Source organism: Astatotilapia calliptera, chromosome 23 (genome assembly GCF_964374335.1).
Source record: "Astatotilapia calliptera chromosome 23, fAstCal68.1, whole genome shotgun sequence".
Taxonomy (NCBI): domain Eukaryota; kingdom Metazoa; phylum Chordata; class Actinopteri; order Cichliformes; family Cichlidae; genus Astatotilapia; species Astatotilapia calliptera.
In genome coordinates, this window is record NC_137443.1 from 49,166,991 (window position 1) to 49,192,844 (window position 25,854).

Here is a 25,854-nt window from a genome sequence, read left to right on the forward strand (position 1 = left end):
CAGCTCCCCTTTAACCTTTACATGCTCCGCACTGTTTCTTTGTCTGTGCTGTCACCCTCAGGGACAGACATGATTCATCCTGAGGCTCTTTTTGCTTTTACAAGAATATTGTAAATATCTTTTAATAAATGTGACATGTAGGATATTAATAGAGTCACGTTTTCCTCTTCATTTCTTGTCCTTTACAGCAAGAGTGAAAGTCAGACTGATGCTGCACAGAAGAAGCTGCTCAGCTTTACAGGAAATTCTGACGTCAACCATAAGTTTCAATTTGAACTACAGCAGGGATGAAAAGCTGGACGGAGGCAGCGGCACAGAAACACACAGACACTGCAGTATGAATGTACCAACACATAGCATCAGCTGTTTGAACTGCAGCCAGCCCCTGTATAACCCAGGCCCATCATCGAGTGAGGCAAGCTGAGGGAAAATGTGAACCTATCGTTTTCTGTAAGCACTGAATATGAAACCCAATGATTACTTCTTCCATAAGTACTCACTGTACTTACTGCACAAACCTGTCAAAAAAATTTTTTTCTATGAGGCAACAAAGGCTGAAAATCACAAAACTTTGTTAATTTCATTTGTAGACAGAAAAACCCGAGTTTGAGGGAAGATTCACAGATCTCCATATTTAGACTGATGGCAGTATTTCTGTGATGCAGCAGATTCAAATAATATGAAGGATCATATTTCAAATATGAATCTAAGCTCTAATGATATTCCATGTGAACAAAAAGAGCGAAATATTAACCATTGTTTGTTTGTTTGTTTACAACGCTATTTAATTAGACACACACGTGTCACAGCAGGGAGCCAAACCTGTGCTAGAGGTCGGTTCGTGTGACCTCCCCCTAAATATTGATCGACTGACTGATTTGTTATATTTTAGCTGTCCGCCCCAGCTTAGTGCACCGCGTGCGTCTGCGCACTTCCAAGCACTCGCGCCAAAGTAAAAGGATTAAAAAAAAGACAGTAATTAAAGAAAACGGGTTCCTAAAGTTCAGAATAAAAGACACATTTTAAGCAACATGACTAACCTGATGCTTTCTTGCTAAAGCTCTTGTCCTGTTTACTGACCGCGCGCTCTGACAACACTGACAGGAGGCTGGAAAACCAACCAATGAACTAATGAGAGCTACTCACAGCGAGCTGCGTGACGGCGCTGAAGCCTCCTCGGTGTGACGGCGCCTGCAGAGCGTGAAGGTTCAAAACTCCTCTGGATGCTTCAGGGCTGCGCTTCTCATTGGACAGCAGCGGCGCCATATATGGTAACGATTAAATGTTTGCAGCATCACCCCTGACATCCAGCTTCATGCAGCGGCTACACCACCTCTCCGCGCAGCTAATGAAAGGAGGAGCTGCTGGACAAAACATTAAGAACATCATGGCAGACGAGGTGTGTTTGTTTTTAACAAACTTCAGTTCACTGACATATTTTTATTCACTCTGTAATTATTGTGTGAATGCAACTGTTACTCATTTCATTTTTATTATTCTGAATAATGCATGCTTGTTTGGCGTTTGTTCCTGTCTCTCTCCCTAAAAACTCCATGAAATTAAGATGTGAACTGTTTCAGCTACAGAAACTATAAAAAATGTCAGTTTTGGTGTTTGTGTTTCTTCTTTTTATTTCTTTTTATTTTTTTCTTGTGTTATTTACTGCACAATAATCTTACACGCTGCAGGATGATACCAACGAAGTTAAAAGAGCTTGTGTAATTGTTTATCTCAATGAAGACCCAGAAACCCTCATAAAGGCGTACATGGTAAGTTTAGTGACCTCTGCTTTCCACAGATTTAGCTTTTTTGAATGTTGTGATGATGTTTACATTTTTAATTTAATTGATTATTAATTATTCATTCTTTTCCTCATTGATATTAATAAAGTATTTTTATTTTCATTTCTTCCTGGGATCAGAACAGATGGCCCACAGAATAAACCCTGTTGGGGTGCATGCACAGAAATACAGAATATCTGTTCTTCCCTCAGGACAACTGCATGCAGTAAAGATCTATTCTCACCAACATTAAGAATTTATAGACTAACATTTAACAAATGTTTTAGCGGATGTGCTGTTGAGTTTTCCAGTGCAGCCTTTGTCTTATCCATGGCTGGGAACAGATACCAACAGGCCAAAAGTGGATGTTAGCACAGCTGGAAAGCTACACCAGATATTTACTGTGGTTTGTGTTCTGGCTGAAGGTTTATTTCTTTTGTTTTTGAGGATGCTGAGGAGAACCAGGAGGCAATGCGGCAGATCCTGGGAATCTTACCATAAGGAAGGAAGGAGCAGAACCCACCGGTGACCTTGAAGATGTTGGAGTAATCACTGAAGATGCTGAAATGCTGCATGACCTTGGTAACACTGCAGATGCAGTCGCTGTTTTGTTTGGCCTCGTTTACTTACTGGACTGGAGCCTCCCCACAAAGCTGAAGTACACATCTGAGGTTTTACAAAGAACTGTGACGGAAACGGTCTCTCGACGAAAGCTCAGGTGGTAAAAAACAAACTGAATGGATCCACACACTGAGCTACTAATGCGCTTTGAAACGATGTCTGGATGTGTTTTAACAGACTTTCCACTTGTTCACGTGAGGTTTTCCTTTTATGTCGGTCAGGGAAGAGGAAAGAAATAAAACGGAGAGTGGAGCAAGTGAGGAAATGAATTGACTGAAGTATTTCCTGTGGCACAGCACTGTGTAACCCTTTGAAATATTGTTTGAAAGTTTCTCTGGGTTTGTGCAGGTCCAACAAGTCCAGAAGGTTTTTGTTGATTGCATGTTTTGATCATATTTAGAGGCAGAGAAAGTATATTCAGTTTTTTACAATCTCATAAACTGACTCCAGTGTTTCCTCTGGTTCTGGGAGTTTATCTTAGAATATTAATGACAGCTGGTGGTTGTTCGAGCTGAAGGGTAAAGCTGGTGATTAGCTTTTTCACATTAACAGACAACAGATTCAAAGTAAATATATTTACTCTATGCATTTTCTGTTTCTCTCCACTTCCTTTCTGCTACGAGTCCATTTGTTGTTGGTTTGACAACAGTAACAAATTTAAAGCAGCATAGAAAATGGCAGCTATAACCGCATTCATGTGAGAGTGAAATAGAAACACTTTTCCTGCTTATTATAGGAAAAGTGTTTCTATTTTTAACAGTTTAACAGTTTTAGTGAAAACTGTTAAACATTAAGCTCGGTGAGGAAGAAAGAACATGTTCACTGATACTCAGCAGAGTAAACAAACGTTTGTTCCACTAAAGTGCTGTCATTTCAGTTTACTTAACTACACTGTGTGGAAGCTGTGGGCATATCCTGGTGTAGTAAGTCAACTTAAATATTCTACGGTTATACCACTTAAAGCGGGTTTAGTAAAATAAAACCCAGCGACTGCCTCACTAGTGTCAGTCAGGTAAGTGTGAGCTGCAAAGTTTCACTGGTTTAACTAAAGTTGTCTTTACATAAGTGAGTTAAGCTAATGAAATATATTTATGTCTGGATTCATCAACACTTTATTTATGTGAACACAGACTTCAATCAGAGCTGAGCAGGTCCGGCTGGGATGACCTGATCTGGTTATGTTGGTTACACACACACACACACACACACACACACACACACACACACACACACAGGGAGTGCAGAATTATTAGGCAAGTTGTATTTTTGAGGAATAATGTTATTATTGAACAACAACCATGTTCTCAATGAACCCAAAAAACTCATTAATATCAAAGCTGAATGTTTTTGGAAGTAGTTTTTAGTTTGTTTTTAGTTTGAGCTATTTTAGGGGGATATCTGTGTGTGCAGGTGACTATTACTGTGCAGAATTATTAGGCAACTTAACAAAAAACAAATATATACCCATTTCAATGATTTATTTTTACCAGTGACACCAATATAACATCTCCACATTCACAAATATACATTTCTGACATTCAAAAACAAAACAAAAACAAATCAGCGACCAATATAGCCACCTTTCTTTGCAAGGACACTCAAAAGCCTGCCATCCATGGATTCTGTCAGTGTTTTGATCTGTTCACCATCAACATTGCGTGCAGCAGCAACCACAGCCTCCCAGACACTGTTCAGAGAGGTGTACTGTTTTCCCTCCTTGTAAATCTCACATTTGATGATGGACCACAGGTTCTCAATGGGGTTCAGATCAGGTGAACAAGGAGGCCATGTCATTAGTTTTTCTTCTTTTATACCCTTTCTTGCCAGCCACGCTGTGGAGTACTTGGACGCGTGTGATGGAGCATTGTCCTGCATGAAAATCATGTTTTTCTTGAAGGATGCAGACTTCTTCCTGTACCACTGCTTGAAGAAGGTGTCTTCCAGAAACTGGCAGTAGGACTGGGAGTTGAGCTTGACTCCACCCTCAACCCGAAAAGGCCCCACAAGCTCATCTTTGATGATACCAGCCCAAACCAGTACTCCACCTCCACCTTGCTGGCGTCTGAGTGGGACTGGAGCTCTCTGCCCTTTACCAATCCAGCCACGGGCCCATCCATCTGGCCCATCAAGACTCACTCTCATTTCATCAGTCCATAAAACCTTAGAAAAACCAGTCTTGAGATATTTCTTGGCCCAGTCTTGATGTTTCAGCTTGTGTGTCTTGTTCAGTGGTGGTCGTCTTTCAGCCTTTCTTACCTTGGCCATGTCTCTGAGTATTGCACACCTTGTGCTTTTGGGCACTCCAGTGATGTTGCAGCTCTGAAATATGGCCAAACTGGTGGCAAGTGGCATCTTGGCAGCTGCACGCTTGACTTTTCTCAGTTCATGGGCAGTTATTTTGCGCCTAATAATTATGCACACCTGATATAGGGTGTTGATGTCATTAGACCACACCCCTTCTCATTACAGAGATGCACATCACCTAATATGCTTAATTGGTAGTAGGCCTTCGAGCAAATACAGCTTGGAGTAAGACAACATGCATGTGGAGGATGATGTGGACAAAATACTCATTTGCCTAATAATTCTGCACTCCCTGTACACACACACACGCATGTATGCATGAAGAGAAAAGATTAAGGGTAAAATCACACAGCGCTTTATACAACGTGCCTCATTCACACACATCGCTTGAAACAAACAGAGAGAGGCAGTCTCACAGTTTGGGTGCAACAACCTCAAAAGCACATCTGGTTTTAAGATCAGAGCGAGGGACAGTTAAAGAGAGGCCAGCAGCACTGATACAGGCTTAGAAAGAAGCTCTGCTGTGTCAGCAGCGGTGTTCAACTCCAGGCCTCGAGGGCCGGTGTCCTGCAGGGTTTAGATGTGTCCTCGATCCAGCACAGCTGGTTCAAATGGCTAAATGACCTCCTCAACACGTCTTGAAGTTCTCCAGAGGCCTGGCAAGGAATGAATCAGGCCCTCGAGGCCTGGAGCTCCCCACCCCTGATGTAGAGAGTTATACTGCAGTAGTGAGAGAAACGTACCTTCAGGAGTTCTAACCTTGAAGTAAGAACACCTGGATATTTCATATTCTGAAAGTATTTATACTGAAACTTAAATCTTTTCCTAAACTGAACTAGGTTTGGTGCCTGAATCTGACTGTAACTTTAAAATAAGTCATTAGCACATGGGCTACAGACCCAGCCTCCACTAAATTCTCCTAACGCATTGGATCACTTTGCTTTGTCCTAGTGAACCCAGCATCTGTAGCCTTTCAGGCACTATTGTTGTTGTTGTTGTCACAGTTCATTCACTGCCACACTTGAATTGCGATTGTGTTCTTTCATAGCTGCGTTTGTGTCTGTTGGTCATGAAATATTTGTGCTTGCAGTTTAAGGCTGTGAGATCTGAGAACAGTGGATTCACAGATACAAGCCTGGGAAGCGCCGTGCTTCATATATTCACTTCATTTGGAGGCTGCTAACAATGAGCTCTGGTTACTTTAATTCAACACTGCGCTCGTCCCATAGATTCATTATTAATGAGTTCTAATGGCAGCACCGGACTTTGTATTGATTAGGTTTTTCTTGCCTCTAATTATAAAAGGGCTTCGGGTGGGGGGTGGGGTGCGAGTCGATGACTCTGGAAACAAAGGAATACATTTATTAACTGGATGGCTTTCATACAGTAGCATTGTCTCTCTAACTGATCCATACTGTGAGAGCCTTCATATGGGTCACATGAGGTCAGACGGCTCTCAACATGATCCCTACGCTTATCCCCAGCACAGGTTCTGCAGCACATTGAACATATGCTGTAAATGTAATTGAATTATGAGGTGGTGCTTTTGGATTGAAACTCTAAATATAACCCGTTTAAGACCCGGTTTAGTGTTAAGCATAAACGACTAATGTGATTTAGCTGTTTAAATAAAAGCAGAAAGCAAAGCTCTGACTTACCATTAACCCCAGTTTGTAGTACAGCCGTGTACAGAATGACATGTAGGAGTTTGTTTGCATTTTGAACCACAGACAGAATCCTGGCATCACTGCCCAGGCCGTTTCCTGTTCACTGTGCTCTTCTTCTTTCTGTCATTCACTCCTGTAATGTTTGGTTTGTCCTTCGGTGCATTCAGAGCCTTGATCGTATGTTGTGGCTTCACATAAATGTCTTTAATTGCAAATTAAATACTTGGGAGTCAAATCCAGACCTTCATTCGTTCATTTCATTTATTAAGAATTAATGAAGAAGAGTCTAAAAAAGAGCAGAAGCTAAAATCACACATCAAAGCTAGCACGTTGCCTTGACATTACTTATGTCTTCTCTCTTCTGATTTCTGCATTTCCTGTAAGTCAGACTTGGGTTTCACACTGTTATTTCATTTGCATCTACAGCGGAGAGTCAGCACGGAGACATGTGCCACATTCCTGGGAACACACCAGGCTGAGAGAAAGGGGAATTATCAGAAGCATCCACATTTCTGTATGTTAGAGGTATGTGCATGTGGTGACAGTCTGAACACTACTGTCAGGCCTTATTCACAGGCAAGCAGCTGAAAGTACACATCCTGGGATGTTATTATTATTTTTAATGAACACAGTGATTAAAGTTTGTGACCTTGTAGGAGAAATGAAACAGAACATGTTGGGTCTGAATGTTGTGATTTATTATTTCAGAGAAACCCTGCTGTGTCACTCACAGGTATCAGGGTTGTTGCTGTTCGCTGACAGTTAGAAATGTTCGTGTGTGGATACTCTTCAGCCTCCCACAGTCCAGCTTTGGGATCTTGCTAAACGCAGCTTTGCTCTTCCTCCTGTCTCATCTTCTTCCTCAGCAGCTCACCGATATCAGCCAGAGGGTTGGTTTTACCTGAGAGCGTCCTTACTGCTTTGCTGAACCTGCTGGTCTCAGTCTCCCTGTAAAAACAATAAAGAAGAGTGGCAGAGGATTTCCACACAGGAGTGTAGTCTGGCTCTCAATCACTGTAAGAAAGAAAGAAAACTCTTACAGCAGTCTGCGTTTCTGTGAGCGTTTCATCTGACTGAAATCTGTGGGCTCTGGTCTCTTCACCGGGCTAAAGGGAGGACATCGGACAGAGACATGGGGACACTTTAACACATCAAGAACAGTGGACAGTTTCTTCTAATGGTGTCTCCTACTGGTCTTCCACACAGCAGGGAAACGCTGCGGGGTTTATTTATCAGGCAGTCACTACTTTAATGTTGCTTTGACATCAGTGTGTGGTGGTCACATGACCACAGAGTGTAAATCAAACTAAAGATGTTTTTATCACAGTCTGTGGGAGAAGCTGCTCCTTCAGGTAGCTCCACCCAAACTCTGCAAGACATCTGACGTAGGCCAGGAAAAAGAAATGGAGCTGATGGGCACAGACAGGGACGGACGGGGACAGATGGGGACAGACAGAGACAGGACAGGGACAGATGGAAACAGACAGAGACAGGACAGGGACAGCGGGGGACAGGACAGGGACAGTCGGGGACAGGACAGGGACGGACGGGGACAGATGGAAACAGACAGAGACAGGACAGGGACAGATGGGGACAGACAGAGACAGGACAGGGACAGATGGGGACAGACAGAGACAGGACAGGGACAGCGGGGGACAGACAGAGACAGGACAGGGACAGATGGAAACAGACAGAGACAGGACAGGGACAGCGGGGGACAGACAGAGACAGGACAGGGACAGCGGGGGACAGACAGGGACAGTCGGGGACAGGACAGGCACATATGGGGACAGACGAGGACAGACATTGAAGCTCATTTAATTACTAAAGGTTCCCTCTCTCAGACAGACCTGTGGTCATGAGTCAGCTGACTGTACTTAGGAGATATCTGACACTGATCCAAATGAAAGCATCACTTAGTGTTTGCTTTTGATATTCTTCTTCTTATCATTGTTGTTGTTATTACTGAATAGTGTTAAAGTTGAACTTTGACCTAGATGAACCCAGGCCTGATTACTGCTGCTTGAATAACAAATTTACAGTTCAAGGTTTGTTTTTTTTGTCACTCATCATGAACACGACAGAACAAAGTGAAGTACAAATTCTCTAAAATACAAAGAAAGTGATTGAGACTAAAGATGTGAAAACCAGCACATCAGTGTACAAAGATGACAAAGTTTCTGAGGACTGTGGTGAACCATGGTGACAATGGAAAAAACTGACTGGACTGACGACTCATCCGAGTCCAGCAAAAGATGTAAGTGCAGGCCTGTGTCAGCAGTAAAACAGTGGTGCTCGTGCGATGGTCCATAATTCATTTTGTGTCAGTATAGCAGGCACTGATGGACACGCCTGCGGAAAACAGTTAAGCTTAGAAAATCTCTTTATTATTGAAATAAAACGTCTTATTTTGGCCTGATCAGCCCAAAGTAAGCTCATTTTTCCAACCTCTGCTCATTTCTACTAAAATATTTGGTCATTAAGAAACGGACAGCGAACACAAGTGAGAGCAGCCAGTAGATGAAGCCTCATCAGCCACAAACATGCCATTAGTCCTGATTTGCTGTCTTCAAGGACAAAAGAAACGGGATCACTTTGGGACGCTGCACTTGATAATCAACAACTGTCATGTTGACACTTGATGCCTGGCTTGCTCAGCGGTCACCTTGGCACTTACACTTTGATTTTCCTGCTTTTGCGGCAAGCGACGGGGGCTGTGGAAGCTGGGGAGATGAGCTGAGAGAGATCCGGTAAGGCGTCAGCCAGCGGCCTCATGTCTCCCACTACAGGAGTGGCCTGTCTCCGGACCTCGGCTGCTTGGAGCTCTTTCGCCTGCTTAATGGAGCTGATCTCTGAGAAACAGCAGCAAAATTATTACAGTGAGACATATAGTAACAGGAAATGTCAGTACAAGATGTGAGGTTTCTATATAACATACACTTATTCTTCTTCATTTTATTACTGAAGTCACTGTGATGTGCCGTCGTGGGACAGTTATCAGTGTCATTGTGCTATTGTACCACGTAGGACTGTGCAATGACACCGTTATCTCTCACATGTGAACTTAAACATGTCAAAGTTGATTTAAACTGAGATGTTACATTGAGTAACACACGCAGACAGTGTTTGCAGACTACAGAATAAAGACGAGGGACGGCTGACAACAACAAGCCGAACCTGTGAGCGACGGCGTTCTCAGCCGCTCTGTGATGGCAGCTCTGTGACATCACACATGCAGACCGTTGCACATGAAGAAAGCCTCTGTGGTACTTTAACAGGAGGGTTTTATCCATTTTACTGTCACTTAATTCTTTTCAAACTATTTTCTGGCATCACAGTGAAAATGAGCGGCGTGTCTACCAAAACAATAAGAAGTATTGATCCCAAAGGAACCTTCATGCCAACTAAACTCTCCACAGCTGACGACCAAGTACCAGGATTCATTCTCCTGTCAAACAGCTGAGCCCCAGTGATGTGGAAACAAACCATTAAAGTATGTACTGCATATTACAGGGGTGATCGTGGCTCAAGAGTTGGGAGTTCGCCTTGTAATCGGAAGGTTGCCGGTTCGAGCCCCAGCTTGGACAGTCTCGGTCGTTGTGTCCTTGGGCAAGACACTTCACCCGTTGCCTACTGGTGGTGGTCAGAGGGCCCGGTGGCGCCAGTGTCCGGCAGCCTCGCCTCTGTCAGTGCGCCCCAGGGTGGCTGTGGCTACGATGTAGCTGCCATCACCAGTGTGCGAATGGGTGGATGACTGGATATGTAAAGCGCTTTGGGGTCCTTAGGGACTAGTAAAGCGCTACATAAATACAGGCCATTTACCATACTTCTTACTCCCCAAGCATCAGAATTACTTTAAGTTTAGCAATTCCTGGAAATGAATCTTCTTTCCCTAACGTGTCCATTCAAGCTTTACATTTAAAGTGAAAGCTGGATGTCCTTGGCCAGTGGAGCCCAGACTGTAACACTGGGACGATCCACTGTGGAGCTGGTTTAGGGTTTCAGCAGGGCTGAGACATGAAGCCATTAGTAACTAATTATACGCCTGAAGAGGAGACGTGTTGTGTTACTGACGAATTGATTGGCTCATCACAGGGCTACTGTTACAGGCTAATCCCAATTAGCTGAAATGATCACGGAGAGAAGATTCCTAATTGGAAGAAGATGTCGTTTTTAAAACCTTTAATAATCTGTGTTACATGAAAACAACTAAGATCACACAAACACACAGTTTCCAAACACGCGTGTCCACGGTGAGTGGAGTGTGACGGGTTCACCTTCTCCACAGAACGACGCGTCCGACTGTTTTTTCACGAGCTTTGAATTCAGTTCTAGCAGCACTGATGCGACACCTGGACCGTACACAGGTCCCTCTGGACGGCAGATCGAAACCTGCCATTGTTGTTTCTGATGTTTTTGAAGAGTTTGTGGACCACAGTGGGGCTCGAGCACAGAGCGATCAGACACCAGTACCTTCACCTCAGCCTCCCTGCAAACTAACCCTAACTCAGTAATTAAAACAGTGTAATAGTGAAGTGACACTGACAAAAATATTACATTAATAAGAATGAACACAGGTCCCAACGTGGCAGACTCCAGAGTGTGTTTGGACTGTTCACTCAGATGAAAATACGTGTTGGCCTGAGATTTTTGGTAAGAAATGGAGCTGTACGACTGAACCACAGCTGCCAGACTAAATAAGAGCAGGTTACATTGTTGTGTCCATGTGAACTCACTGCTGAGCCACCGCTCCCTCCTCTCCTTCATCTTTTCTTTCTTTGACTGCATTTTCTTGATTTCTGTGCCTGTAGAAACACAAACACACACAAACAGGAATATCAGTCGATATAACAGCACAGTGGGAGGGGCCTATGAGAGGCAGCTTTATGCGACTCATCAAAGATGGCTGCAAACCTTCCTTCGTGAACAGAAAACAAAGCTTCGTGCTGCATAAACCAGCGCTGACACTCCGTGCACGTGTCAGGACCAAAACCCATGCAGGGTTAACCCAACGTAGAAACACAGTTCTTTCCTTTTGGAAATGAAAGAGTGAAGACAAAAGGTTGTAGAGGCTCTGAGCAGTCCTGTCCCTGTAGCTGCAACAGCATCAGAAATATATTGAAGCTTATTGATCCATGCTTTAGCAGCAGCTTCAAACATGCTGTTCTTTGCTCTACGTCCCTTTTTTAAATCATAGCAGTGCCCAGCACTAAAGTAAAAGCTAGGTCAACACTGACCCATGAAGCGCCCACACAGGCAGCTTTACCCAGTCAGTGTGTTCTGGTATACGGTGCACTACTGCTCATATTGGGGTTAATTACATTAGAGATGCAGTATTCTGTCAATATAAACACTTTTAAATAAAATCTACTGACTATATGTTGGTGTTTTAAATTCCATAACAACTCCCTCTTGTTTAACATTAAGGCTGAGTGAGTCCACATTTGTTCTGTGAAGACATGCGGCGAAATACGAAGCAAATTAAAAAAGACGAGGAACCATCATGGAAGGACAGGCCCCTGCATGTATGTACCACCGGCAGATAGAGGAGGTGGCTGATATCCAGAAATCCTACCAGTGGCTGGACAAAGCTGGACTGAAAGACAGCACAGAGGCACTAATCATGGCAGCACAAGAACAAGCTCTGAGTACAAGATCCATAGAGGCTGGGGTCTATCACACCAGGCAAGACCCCAGGTGCAGGCTGTGTAAAGATGCCCCAGAGACAATCCAGCACATAACAGCAGGGTGCAAGATGCTAGCAGGCAAGGCATACATGGAACGCCATAACCAAGTGGCCGGCATAGTGTACAGGAACATCTGTGCCGAGTATAACCTGGAAGTCCCGAGGTCAAAATGGGAGATGCCCCCAAGGGTGGTGGAGAATGACCGAGCTAAGATCCTGTGGGACTTCCAGATACAGACGGACAAAATGGTGGTGGCTAACCAACCGGACATAGTGGTGGTAGACAAACAGAAGAAGACGGCCGTAGTGATCGATGTAGCGGTTCAAATGACAGCAATATCAGGAAGAAGGAACACGAGAAGCTGGAGAAATACCAAGGGCTCAGAGAAGAGCTCGAGAGGATGTGCAGGGTGAAGGTAACGGTGGTCCCCGTGGTAATCGGAGCACTAGGTGCGGTGACTCCCAAGCTAGGCGAGTGGCTCCAGCAGATCCCGGGAACAACATCGGAGATCTCTGTCCAGAAGAGCGCAGTCCTGGGAACAGCTAAGATACTGCGCAGGACCCTCAAGCTCCCAGGCCTCTGGTAGAGGACCCGAGCTTGAAGGATTGACCGCCCACAGGGGCAAGTGGGGAATTTTTTTATATATTTTATATAACAGGAACTGCCAAGGACTTGTTTAAGCTAGCGATGGGGAGACATGCCTAACTCAACATCTTGTACGTTTGCTCACTTACAAAGAATGAGCTGTCTATCATTTTTATCATGTTTAAATGTAATGGAGAGACAAAATACCAACCAAGGCAACAACAGACAGGCTAAGGAAGAGGCCCATTAAAGGCTCCCCAGTCTCCAAACGTCAATGCTCCAGGACATCTGTGGAGGGAGCTGAAGCGTGGAGTTGTTTGTCAAGTGGAGTGGGCCAAAATCCCCCTGAGATGTGTGCAAACCTGCTGCTCATCCAATAATTATTTACCCCACTGTATGTCAGCCAGTGTTGTTCAGACAGGCATGTTATCTCCACACTGTGAACAGTGCAGACATCCTAGCAGGCCTTTATCTACCAGCACAGCACCAAACAACACAAGTGTTTCAACAGAACAGGCAAAGATAAGCATCTGCCACTGGCTACAACTGTGAGCACAGGTGGAGAAATCCAATCTTTCACAAGTAGGTGGGGGTTTCCAGTGTGTTTGTTAGGCAGGGGGCATGCTTTACCACCACTGTTCCCACTGGGAGCCTCATTTTTCCACTGTCAGATGAAATGGATCTCTGTGATTGAGGTGGGCAGAAGACGAGTTCTCCACCTAACCGTCGTACATCCACCACACCGCACACACTGCAGAGTAAGTGATATCGAACAGCTGAAGGCAAATGAGAAAACAACACCACAGCAGGGAGAGAGAAGACTGGTTCAGCACATCACAGCTTTGCAGCTGCTTTAGACGACTCTAAGTAGTGACGAGCATTTCAACAGTTTCATGGAGGCCTTCATATACACGGAAGAACCAAAACAGGCTCATTAAAGACACTAGGGCTGCCACAAACAATTATTTTGATAGTCGACTAGTCACCGATTATTTTTGCGATTAGTCGACTAATCAGATCATCATCCATTGGACGTAAAACTACAGCTTATTGCACCAGCAGCATCTGCTCTTATATAACTATCATTAGCTTACAGCTTGAAGTGTTTAAGGTCTGTGCTAACTAAAAATAAAGACAAGATGGTAGTTTATTAATTTTTAATTAAATTTGCAGATTGTTTCGGTGAAGTTTAATAAACTCCTTGCTTTCTAAAATATAACAGGACACCGGAGTATATTCTGGAGCATCTCACACTTCTGATAATCAGCTGTCTGCTTGACAGTTTTAGCTGTGCAAAAACTTTAATCTCAGCCAAACCGATTTACTCAGGAACAAATAAAATACTAAAGAAAGCCAAACAATAACATTGTTAAGTTATCTAAGTGACTTATATATCATGTTTAACCTGAGTAGCGAAAGACAGCGGTGGGTTTGAAAAAGATTTGCCAGGAGTCCGGTGTTCTCACGGCTCTAGTGACCTTGCCCCCGGCTAGCTATCGAGCTCAGGGCTCGCAAAATCGCTAGCCCGACGTCCCGGAGCTAGCGATATCTCTGGTCAGGTGACCAAAATCTATCTCAGCCCCGCCCGTCGGGCTATATGATAACCCAACGGGTGGGGCTGAGATAGATTTTGGTCGCCTGACTGGAGATATCGCTAGCTCCGGGACGTCGGGCTAGCGATTTTGCGAGCCCTGGAGCTAGTGGGTAACAGACGTCTCCGAAAACGTCGGAGCGCTTTTGAAAATATGTGGTGTCTTGATAAACTGAGCAGATATTTGAGGTTCACACAGCTACATTCTCGCCTGAAAATATGTTAAACGTTTATTTTGTGACCCAGAAAGAATAATAAGAGTAAAGTTAAAGGTGAGGCCCCAAGATGGCGGCTTGAACAGTCGTGTTTTTTCAGGAGCTCCGAAAGACTGCAAAATTTACTAAGTAACTTTATTCTCTTTCCACTCGAACTATAACTATGGATGCCCAAAAGGTTATTAAGAATGCAAAGCTGCAATTTGTGCCGTCAAACCCCATTGTTAAGACGTCGTCGCATGCTAAAGTCAGTGACCATGGCTATGCTAGCACTGAAGCTGCCAACGTGGGCTTAAACAAGCGAGAACGGGGAACAGACTCGGCGCCGCCAACTCCTTCAAAACAACCGCCAGAGGAGAAAAGAACAAAATCTTCAGAGAAGGAAGATGATATCTCCAATAAAACTATTTTTGAAGCCATTATGGGACTTGACAAAAAATTTGAAGCACAACTGGAGGATATCAAGGAACAAAACAAACAAAGTGCAGCTATGGTTGCCAGCTTGGCTAAGGCTGTAGAGTTTAATGCTGCAGAGATAGTTGATTGCAAACTGAAAGTTGTTAAACTGGCAAATGCGAATGAACAGCTGCTTAAAGAAAATGAAGACTTGAAAAGAAGAGTGAGAGAACAAGAGCGCTACCGAATGAGGTGGTGCCTAAAACTGAAAGGGGTGAAGGAAGACAAAGATGAAAACATTAGAGTGAAGGTTTTGCAAACGCTTCAGAAGATTGCCCCTGACTTGAACTTAGAAGAGGCCGTTGATATTGTCCACCGCTTAGGGAAACGAGTTGATGGCAGAAACAGAAACATCATTATTCTATTCACACAGAGGCGAATTAAAGAAGAATTGTGGAGGCGCACCAAAGACTCTTCAACCTGCAAGCAAGAAGGCATCAGCTTCGCGGAGATGTTGCCGCAGGAGGACATACAAGATCGACAGCGCCTATGGCCTCTGGTGGAGGAAGCAAGACGTGCAGGTAAACGAGCCTACTTTCGTGGTCCACATGCCTTCATTGATGGACGCAAAGTTGAGGAAAGACAGGAGAACTAAAAATGACAAAAACTGAAATAGTGGGAACTTGTTCGCGGTCTGAGGAGCTCAGCATTTAGTACTTTTTTTTTTTCTTTTTCTCACGTGGTGAGTGATATTCTGTCTATAGTTCATGTTGAATGTTAACATTTGTTTTGGTTCTTTAAATGTTAGGGGTTTAAGAGAATCTGTTAAAAGAAAAGCCTTATTTTTGTACTGCAAAGGTAAAAAAATCAAACTGTATTTTTCTACAAGAGACTCATTTATCTGATAGTGATGTATCTTTTTGGTCAAACCAATGGGGCAGCAAAATCCTGTTTAGCCATGGCTCAACGAGGTCGGGGGGTGTAGCAATTTTATTCAATAACTTTCCCGGGGATCTTGTAATACAACGAACTGACTTGAATGGTCATTGGTTGGTTGCTGTAATGAGAGTTGAAAGTTTGTTTTTCATTTTAGTCAACGTTTATGGATATAACAATGAAAGTCAGAATAAAATTATGTTAGAAGATATAACTTCAAATATTTTTGAACTTAAAGGTCGATACCCTACAGAATACATTTTAATGGGTGGTGATTGGAATATGACTCCTGATGAATGGACTGATAGATGGCCCTCAAGGACAGGTAGACCACAAAAAAATAACCTAATTATAGAATTTTTGATTAATAACAACTTGACAGATATTTGGAGAGTAAGAAATCCAGAAATTAAGAGCTTTTCCTGGTTTAAACCAAATGGAGCTTGTAAATCTAGAATAGACTATTGGCTAGGAAGTGACATCATTCTTAGCCACACTGTAAAAGTTGCAATGTCAAATGCACCTCTATCTGATCATTGCTTTATTGAACTGTGCTTAGAATCGGAAATTAGACAATCAAATAAAAGAACTTATTGGAAGTTCAATGCCAAACTTTTACAAAATGAAGACTACTGCAACATAGTCAAAAAAATTATAAAAGATATTATGGCTGATCATCTAATTGTAGGATATATCAATAAATGGGAATTCATTAAATTCAAAATTAGAGAATTTAGTATTCAATTCAGTAAAAACATAAGTCAAAAGCAAAGAGAATATGAATGTAAATTATTCCAAGAAATTACTTATTGCTGTAGTAAAGATGATCTAAATACCCAAGAAAGGAGTAAACTTATGGAGTTGCAAACTAAATTAGATCAGCTCTACCTAAATAAAGCAGAAGGAGCTTTTGTGCGTTCACGGGCCAAGTGGATTGAGGAGGGGGAAAGAAATTCTTCATATTTTTTTAATTTAGAAAAGAGCAGACAGAAAAGAAATTTTATATCTTCTCTGTTAATTGATGGCATTGAATGTGACGACCCTAAAATTTTGGAGAATGAAACTTATACATTCTATTCCAATTTATACTCCTCACAGTTCTCCCAAGCAGATTGTGATGTCTTTTTTGATCAAATAGATAATCTGATCCCTAAAATTGATGAATCATTTAAGGAATTATGTGAATCTGACTTCAGAATTGAAGAGTTAGATGCATCTGTTAAGAAAATGGCACTTAATAAATCCCCTGGTCCAGATGGGCTGACAGTTAATTTCTTCCAATTTTTTTGGGAAGACTTACGGGAAATTTTATTCAAAGCTATACTGGCCAGTATTGAAAAGGGAGAATTGATGTCTAGCATGAAACAAGGATTAATTACATTAATTCCTAAACCAAACAAAGATAAACAACAATTGGATAACTTAAGGCCCATAACTTTATTAAATACAGATTATAAAATTTTCTCTAGCTCAGTTGCAACAAGGCTCAAACAAGGGGTTTCAAGTATAATTAGTGAGACACAATCAGGGTTTTTGAAAGACAGGAACATTCATAATAATATCAGATTGGTTTTAGACTTACTGGACTACAATGATCTGATTAGTGATGACAGTTTTATTCTTTTCTTGGACTTTTATAAAGCTTTCGATTCAGTAGAACATCCTTTTATTTTAGAAACACTAACTCGATTTGGATTTGGGGATAAATTTAGGAAGATAATAGATATACTGTATAATGATATAAATAGCTCTGTGTCATTAGGCTATGGCACTGGTAAAAGATTTGGCGTCAAAAGAGGAATTAGGCAAGGGTGTGGAAGCTCTCCGTTGTTGTTCATAATGGTTGTGGAGATGCTCGCAATTCTAATTAAAAACAGCAGCGTTGCCGGAATTGAGATTATGGACAATTCTTTAATAATTAGTCAACTTGCGGATGACACTACTCTTTTCTTAAAAAATGAACATCAGATTCCCCTGGTAAAACAAATAATCACTACATTCTCAAAAGCTTCAGGCTTAAAGTTAAATTTAAATAAATGTGAATTATTGGCATTAAAGGAGTGTAATTCACAATTACTGTACGATATAAAGGTGAAGAAGGAGGTAAAATATTTGGGCATCACAATTTCAAAAGATCACAAAGTCTTAGAAAAAGTAAATATTTTAGATAATGTTGACAAATGTAAGACAATCCTAAATAAGTGGTTACAAAGAGACATCACAATTTTTGGAAGAATATTATTAACCAAAATGGATAGTTTATCTAGATTTATATATCCAGCTTACTCTTTATCAATATCGAATAAAGTTATTAAAACAATTAATAGCTTGAATTTTAATTTTATTTGGAGGAATAAGTGCCATTATATATCTAAAGATGATTTGGTTAAACCATACATTGAAGGCGGTGGAAACGCAATTGATTTTGACATAATGAATGGTGTTTTGAAACTTAAATGGTTAAAATCCTTCCTAAATAATCCACACTCCATTTGGTTTTTTATACCAAGTAAGGTCTTTAACACACTAGGGGGTATCGACTTTCTCCTAAAGTGTGACTTTGAAATTACTAAGCTACCTGCTAAACTCTCTGAATTCCATAAACAGATCCTTCTTTATTGGAAAATGTTATTTAAACATAATTTCACTCCACATAATAGCCCAATTTGGAACAATAGATATATACTGATGAACAGAAAATCTATTTTTATTCAAGATTGGTTATCAAAAGGTGTTTGGGCAATTGCCCATTTTGTAGATGAGGAAGGACATGTTCTAGGACATCAAGATTTTTGCCAAAAGTTTAATATCCAATGTTCTAAAAGTAAATTTAATCGGGTTATAAAATCCATTCCATTGTCACTTAAAAACATAGTTGTAAATGATATAATATATTCTGACATCTCCCCCAAGTTAAGGCAATTATATATAGATGGTATTCGATTTTGTGATGTTAAATACAACAATAAGTTTCTTAGATCTTCATTAAGGAGTCTTTATTCTCCAAATTTACTTAGACGTAATTACATATTAAAAGATTTCCAAAGGGAAGAAATTGAAAAAATAAGAACTGACACCTTCCCTATCCCTCCTAAAGGGAAAGAAGTCCAATTTAAAATCTTGAATAAAATTTACCCGACAAATAGACTCCTTAGTGATAGATTCAAAATAGAAACGGGTAATTGTGTATTTTGTGAAACAGAAGAGGAGGATTTGGACCATCTATTCTTTTTGTGCAATTTTATACAAATATTTTGGTTGGATTTTCATACCTGGCTTTATTCCAGTGGGATTCAAATTACCCCATTTACCTTAAATATGATAATGTTTGGAGTGTTTTTGAAAGAAAAGAAAGCTAATTATGGTGTTAATGTGTTATTAATCTTGTGTAAGTATTTTATACATAAATGTCGCTTTTTTAAGATTAAACCAACACTGGCTCACTGGAAAAACGACCTAAACCTGTTGGTTAAATCTTTGACTTTAGTTAAAAAGAAAAAGGCTGCTTTTTTTGTTTCCTTTGTAGAAGATTTTGATTTAGTGAGTTAATAATCTGTTAATTTATGTGACCCCATCTTTATATTTTATTTTCACTATATATGAAAGTTGCTAATATGTAAGAAATGTTTATTCTCTGAATCTGTAATATATGGTGCATTTTGTTTGTATGTTTATATTACTAATAAAAGGAAAAAAAAAAAAAAAAAAAAGAGTAAAGTTAAAACTAACTAGCTGCCGCCATTGTTGACAACTGCGCTGGGCTGCGCTATGAATTCTGGGACACAGCTTCTTCTTCTTCGGGGTTTAACGGCAGCTGGCATCCTTGTACATGCAGTGCTGCCATCTTCTGTTTCAGTCCGTTATTACACTCTTAAATTCTACTACTTATTCCTGCGTCCTTTGTGATCTTACAAAGCTTCAAACGATGCGTCGACTATTAAATCAGTCGTCGACGATTTTAATAGTCGACATAATCGTGACTAGTCGACTAATCGTGGCAGCCCTAAAAGACACACACAATTATGCTGTTTTTCTGCCTCTGTACAGTTCAAACTTGAAACTGCTCTATTCTCAAATTACAGAGATTCTGAAGTCTTCTTACCTGTTGTTGCTTTTTCTCTGTTGTTCTCAAATGCTGAAATAAAATCAAAACACTGAGTGAAAACCAGCATTTACACTCCGGGGCCAGAGCACATAAACCTAAGATTAACTGCAACTGGCTTCACAGCTGAGCAAGAGAGACACTCAGTCAGCTCAACAACTTGACTGAATTTCATTTTATTTCTAAATCACATCAACAGTTTACAGAGATTCAAGCATAGTTTGTTCCTGTCACACCATTTTTTAAAATTTTGTACATTTCTTAAGTAACCATATCGAGCAGCTCTGTTAGGTCCCAAACACAAAATATTTCTCTCATCAGCATTTTAATAACACTCATTTTAATAAGTCAGACACAAGGGGTGGGCGATAGAAACGATATAAATTTGGCCAACGATAGAGATTTTGACTATACCGCTCTATCGCGATAGCGCATGTTGATGATGTCATCAAGCTGCGCCTGTTTTGGTCAAAGCATGGCAGCGGCTAAAACCATTATCATCTGCAAATGATGGCGGCCGACAGTCACGGCAAAGAGATGAAGCACTTTTGAAATATGGGGGAAGCCAAAAACTGCGCTTCCTCCACTTCCGTAACATTGATTCATTAATGTTGAATTCTCTGCAGCTGCTCTGTTCCCATGTTGTTGCAGTATATTAATGACTAACCTCGTATTGTGGATGAATAATCTCAGTTGTTCTCCTGACTGAAGTTTGCCCCGTGTACAGCATCCTGCTATGCGACTGCATTTGTCCCTGACCACCAGAATCCCTCACGTTAACTTTTATCGAGTGGAAAAAGTTGGTGTTCATCCTCCAGCTTCACTGTGCTAATGTTATGCTAACATAGCTGTGTCACTAGCAATCACGTAGCACAACATTATATACCAGCTAGCCAAACTTCAGTAACGCTACAAACATCACTGCTGTTTATTTTTCTGTCTTCATTTATGTTGGAAGTGGCAGCAGAGCTGTACGTTTGAATTAAAAATCTCTCTGTCAGAACATGCTATGAAATGTTTAGGTGGAAACTAGCGAGCTAACTTCCTGTTAACTTCTAACTCCGTTAAATGTCATAAATTCTGTTTTCATGGATGTTAAACTTAATTATTAGACCTGGTAAAGCAGCAACGCTGATGATTTAATTAAAGATGAAAGAATTTAGAGAGTTTTTAACTCTCAGTGTTCGTTTGACTTTGGGACCTGAACTGACGGAGTTTTGGACCCAGATTACTTCGCGAAGCTCCTCACTACGGCAGCCGTAATGCTCTGACGATCCATCAAGCAGTGCGACTTACCAAAGTGTGCCTTATAGTGTGAAAAATACGTTATACAGAAGAAAAGAGTATATCGTGATATATATCGTTACCGCACATGCTTCAAATTATATCGCAATATGAATTTTAGGCCATATCGCCCAGCCCTATCAGACACCTTACAAATGTCACTGATATAAATAAATAATGAATCGTTTTCATTTAACTGTAGCAGTTTACCCGATTAGGAATACATTTTCTGAATTATTTACATGTAGGTTAAGACTCAGGCACAGAAGCAAAGGACACAGAGCTTTGTGTGCTTCAGTGCAGCTTTAGACCTGAGCCACACTTATACCGTCTTTACAGTTGATACCTTAATTTGCTTCACTGACCTCTGTGGGTCATAATACAATAATCAAATAAGCCATCACACTGACATGGACAAACGTCTCTTACCTTTCGTGACAGGTGTGGGCACATCTGGAGCTTCATCAAACTTGAGTGTCTGTACCAGAGCTTCAGGAGAGATCTTGGTGCCAGCAAAAACACTGGAGGGGAAGGATGCCAACGCAGGCGCCTGCAAGGGTTTGAAAGTGCATCTATAACTCAAAGACTTCTATCCACCACATTTGTGCTAGAATGGAGCCTAATGTGTGATTCTGTCTGTCTCTAAGTGTAATGGTCTCGAGCTGGTAATTAGTTACTCAGTAATTCAGTAATTACTTCCTCCAAACCATCAACGTGTCTTTTAGACCCATTCCTACAAAACTGCTCAAAGAAGTCCTGCCATTAATTAATGCTTCAATCTTAAATATGATCAACCTATCTCTAATAATCAGCTATGTACCACAGGCCTTCAAGCTGGCTGTAGTTAAACCTTTACTCAAAAAGCATCTCTAGACCCAGCAGTCTTAGCTAATTATAGGCCAATCTCCAACCTTCCTTTATATCAAACATCCTTGAAAGAGTCAACCAGCTAACAGATCATCTGCAGAGGAATGGCTTATATGAAGAGTTTCAGTCAGGTAAAGGTTGATATTGTCACGTCCGTCCCAAGAAAGTGGCAGTGACGGATTTGGACTGTTCGTTATGTCCATGGTTTTAAACACACACCTGTCTGTGAGGCTTGCTCCCCAGTCTTAGATTTGCTGTGAGTAGTTCACCAGGATCCTTCCGTACAGTAGAAGACACCAGTGAGCCGTGCTGCGCGAAGCCGATCGGCCCATCGACCTTTACGGCCTCGTGGTGAAGCTTCTGCCGAACATATTTTATCTTCCCAACCATTTTAATACCGCCGAACCAACTTTAAGTCCACTTCTTACACGAACTCCCTCGTGTTGATATTTCCATTAGAGAGCGTGCAATGTAGGTCAAGTCGTCCAAGCTAACACCGGAAATCGTTCTGTTTTGCCTTCAAAAGTGTTTTCTCTCCTTTGAACATGTTGCCTCAAACAAGGTTTTGGTATTTCCTTAATGGGAAACACGCCGCGTACTTAACTTCCCCCCTGTCATCGCAGCTGCCATCGACGGTGTTAACATTTTAACTGACTTAGAGAGCGTATAAGAAGCTTGAACATATTTTACTTTGGTAATAACTACCGGAAGTAGTTATAGTAGTTCTGAGGCGACTGGTGTACCAGCTTAGTGCCTCGGTGTAAAACGAGGAGGAGTGAAAGTTCCTAGTGATACTAATTTCCAAAAGTTGTTCTCCAAAACTTTAATATATATATTGGTATAATTTCCAAAAAAGGTTTAGTACCAAGTTATGTTATTTATTTATTTTTACCTTTTAGAAAATGGGAAAATAATTACTTCCTTAAATTTGCTGAATAACTTGGTTTGATGAAATAAAACAAATAGTAGTTAACATTGCAACTCGAGGAGAGTGCACAAAATATTTATTCTGATACATCTTTTTATATTTTATTTTCTATTTATACAATAGTTGGAAGTAAGCCACAAAGGTAGCCAACCAATTCATATTCACATCATCTGCACATTTAAATTCAGTATGACAAAACATTTATTTATGTGAATAATTTTAGTCTTCTTAAATATAGCTCACGAAACAAGTAAAAGTACAAATGCGTATACGTTACGGACGTCCTATTTAATAATTTGTGCATGACTATTTTGGAATGGTTTGAACTGTGGGTTAAAGGAGAAAGAGATTAGGGACTGAACGCATGTAAGTGTCAATGTGAGCATGTTTAACTGCCTCAGTGATAGACTGGTGTGCTTTCTCTCTATGACAGCAGGACAGGCTCCAGCGCCCCCACAAACCTAAAATAAGATGCAAGATTTAAAAAAGAAAAATAAGCGAATTATTACTGCCCTGAGTCTCTTATTAGAGTTTTCTCAGGATTTATTTGGTTAGAAGCAGGTTTTCCCTGTAAACCTCTGGCTGTTCAGCTCTGCCACTGTCAGGAATAATGATTTTGGACATTGCTTTATGCGAGTTGGCCCTTCATGTAATAAGAGTCAAAAGCATCGATTCAGCGCTATGACTGAAGTGAGTTATTGAGAATAACAAGTAGAGACCAGAAGGGATTTTGCAAACATACTTACACATCATAGTTAAAGTCAGGGTGATATTTCCTCTGGGCCGAACAGAATGCCCCAGACTTGGATTAATAGGTAATAAGATCATCAGCATGCAAGAAAATGAAAGATAAAATAGTTCCATCATTACGTGAAAACGATGTTTATTTGTTGCTGGATTTAGCAATAAAAAATAACCAGTCTTTTCAGCACTAGTGTGCTACACTGTACATTATGTGCCTGTGTAAACAAACACAGACATGGTGAAACACAGCTGGATAATAAGAACTCAAGCAAATCGTCTACAATCATTTTGACTTTTCTGAGAAACTCGTGCAGCTGGATGTGGGGGAAATGCACACAAGCAGCCGTGTTGGGAGGTGTGCTCATGCTTCTTCATTTCCAGCCTCCAGCTGGTTCACAGTGGGACAGTACAAAGCTTTACCAACTCAGTCTAGTCACTTACTGTTGTCAATAGAAAATAAAATAATTCAGCAGGTTTTTTATAATGACTCGTTTACTTTATAAGAAGCATTTCTAACGGGATCAGCTCTGCTATGATTCTGCTGTTATAAAGCTTTTACTTACACAAAGTGTCTTCCTAAACATTTGTATGTTGGCACTGGGGACAAAACATTAAGAACACGCATTTCAGTAATAGGTGTAAAGTAAAATATTCAACTTTACAACATATAATAACATAATAATCAGTTTATCATGAGCAGATGCTCTCTTCAGCTTCCACCCGCAGTCAAACACATGCATCCACATTTATGAGTGATTCCAAATCAATGGCAGGTGTGAATGGTTGTCTGTGTGTTAGCCTGGGACATACTGGCCTATGGTGTTATTTTTGTGTTACTACTCTGAGCGCACGTGAAAAGAATTTGCAAGTACAAGTGCTGCGTTTTGAGGAGACATTTATTTTGAGCGAAGACAAGCTGAGTGAACAAAATTCATTGTTGCGTGCAAAAAATGTATTTCAGTGTTTGCTATTATCCACACGCACACACAACAACCTCGCTCAGGTTTTGTATTTGCTCTTGCTTAGAAAAAGAAATATGAACATGCAGATGGATACACAAAAGTATTGCAATGTCTCCAAGTGTCAAGAGCTGAACTGATAAGTATCATTGAGATGCTCAAAGGAAGCCACACAATTAAGAACAAGCCTGGCAGAAGTAGGGGAAATAAATAGTGAGAGATGTATCTAAAGACTCCAGAACAGCTGCCAACACTGAATGACTTCAGGAACTGTAGTCTCAAAGCCAATGATCACCCAAACCCAGCAAAACTGCTGGTTAAGGACAGAAACTGTTCGAGTAAAATCAGAATTCACGTCAACACCCACTTGTGTCAATTGGCGGTCTTCTTAAATAAGAAAAGATAATTCTTCTTATTAGGAAAGATTGGATGGAGAACATTTGATGTTTAGAAATCTGATGAAACTTATTAAACCCCCCAAAAACTATTGAGAGTTGAGACCAGGAAGCAGAGATGCAAAACCTCTTTTCAGCTTCTCGCCTCCTGCCATCCCCACAGAGACTGTCTGGGCCCAGACCACCAAAAATGATCACAAACAATCCAAGCATAAAATATCACCACAATTTAGAGAGAGAACAGTATTCAAAACAAACCAATAAAGAAAGTAAGAAAAAAGTTGAAAACACAGGAGCACCTGAACCAGGCTGCAGGCCGGCTGACTCGGGCTTGTGACACCCCGTGGGAACCAAAGACTGAAGCAGTTAAATGTGGACAATTAAACATCATGTCTCTGTCTTCTGATGACCTGTTAGTGAATGATTGATGTATTCTGCCTCACAGAGACCTGGTTACACCAGGATGAATCAGTTAAAGCACATATGCTGTAAAAGGAGGAGGAGCAGAGGTCTTTCAAACCTACGTATAGATTAACCAAAACAGTCATTTGAAAGTGTGACAGACAGAGCAGCTGGTTAAACTCTGTTCCCACAGAGGTGGATTATATTGGTCATAGTGTTACATCCTCACTGCACACGACCCTGCACATTGTTGCCCGTCTGGAAAGAAAAGCCTCCGTTCAGAAGTGCTTGACTCCCTGTTCACAAATGTGCACCTTTAAAAACGTAACCTGTAAGCTGGAGAAGAAATGGTGCTGGACTAACCCAGAAGATCTTCATTTAGCCAGGAAA

General features: G+C 41.1%; 1 protein-coding gene and 1 long non-coding RNA gene across 3 annotated transcripts; one reads left to right on the forward strand and one right to left on the reverse strand.

Moving 5' to 3' along the window:
* The first annotated feature begins 1,056 nt into the window (after positions 1-1,056).
* LOC145424231 (uncharacterized) lies at positions 1,057-2,990 on the forward strand. The gene is made up of 2 exons (XR_013905252.1): positions 1,057-1,769; positions 2,229-2,990. It is a non-coding gene; the product is annotated as an uncharacterized LOC145424231 (long non-coding RNA).
* A 4,059-nt stretch (positions 2,991-7,049) lies between these two features.
* slx9 (SLX9 ribosome biogenesis factor) lies at positions 7,050-22,775 on the reverse strand. Of its 2 annotated transcripts, XM_026158247.2 has the most exons (7): positions 22,256-22,775; positions 21,599-21,719; positions 19,886-19,918; positions 11,110-11,178; positions 9,051-9,225; positions 7,414-7,479; positions 7,050-7,321 (listed from the first exon to the last, which is right to left on the reverse strand). In XM_026158247.2, the coding sequence occupies exons 1-7, from the start codon at positions 22,424-22,426 to the stop codon at positions 7,195-7,197; spliced, it is 762 nt and encodes a 253-aa protein (XP_026014032.1). In that variant the 5' UTR covers positions 22,427-22,775; the 3' UTR covers positions 7,050-7,194. The 2 variants fall into 2 exon arrangements, with proteins under 2 accessions (XP_026014032.1, XP_080153481.1); XM_080297355.1 differs by lacking the exon at positions 7,414-7,479 and having other exon boundaries at positions 22,256-22,767.
* Between the last annotated feature and the right edge of the window lie 3,079 nt (positions 22,776-25,854).

What these genes read in the sequence shown, in the direction of transcription:
- slx9 (XM_026158247.2), bottom strand. Translation starts at nt 22,426, where the DNA reads ATGGTTGGGAAGATAAAATATGTTCGGCAGAAGCTTCACCACGAGGCC. An exon ending in CAGAGAAAAAGCAACAACAG is followed by an intron (nt 11,179 to 19,885) that starts GTAAGAAGACTT and finishes GTGTTTCTACAG; the next exon opens with GCACAGAAATCAAGAAAATG. An exon ending in TCACAGAAACGCAGACTGCT is followed by an intron (nt 7,322 to 7,413) that starts GTAAGAGTTTTC and finishes TTGTTTTTACAG; the next exon opens with GGAGACTGAGACCAGCAGGT.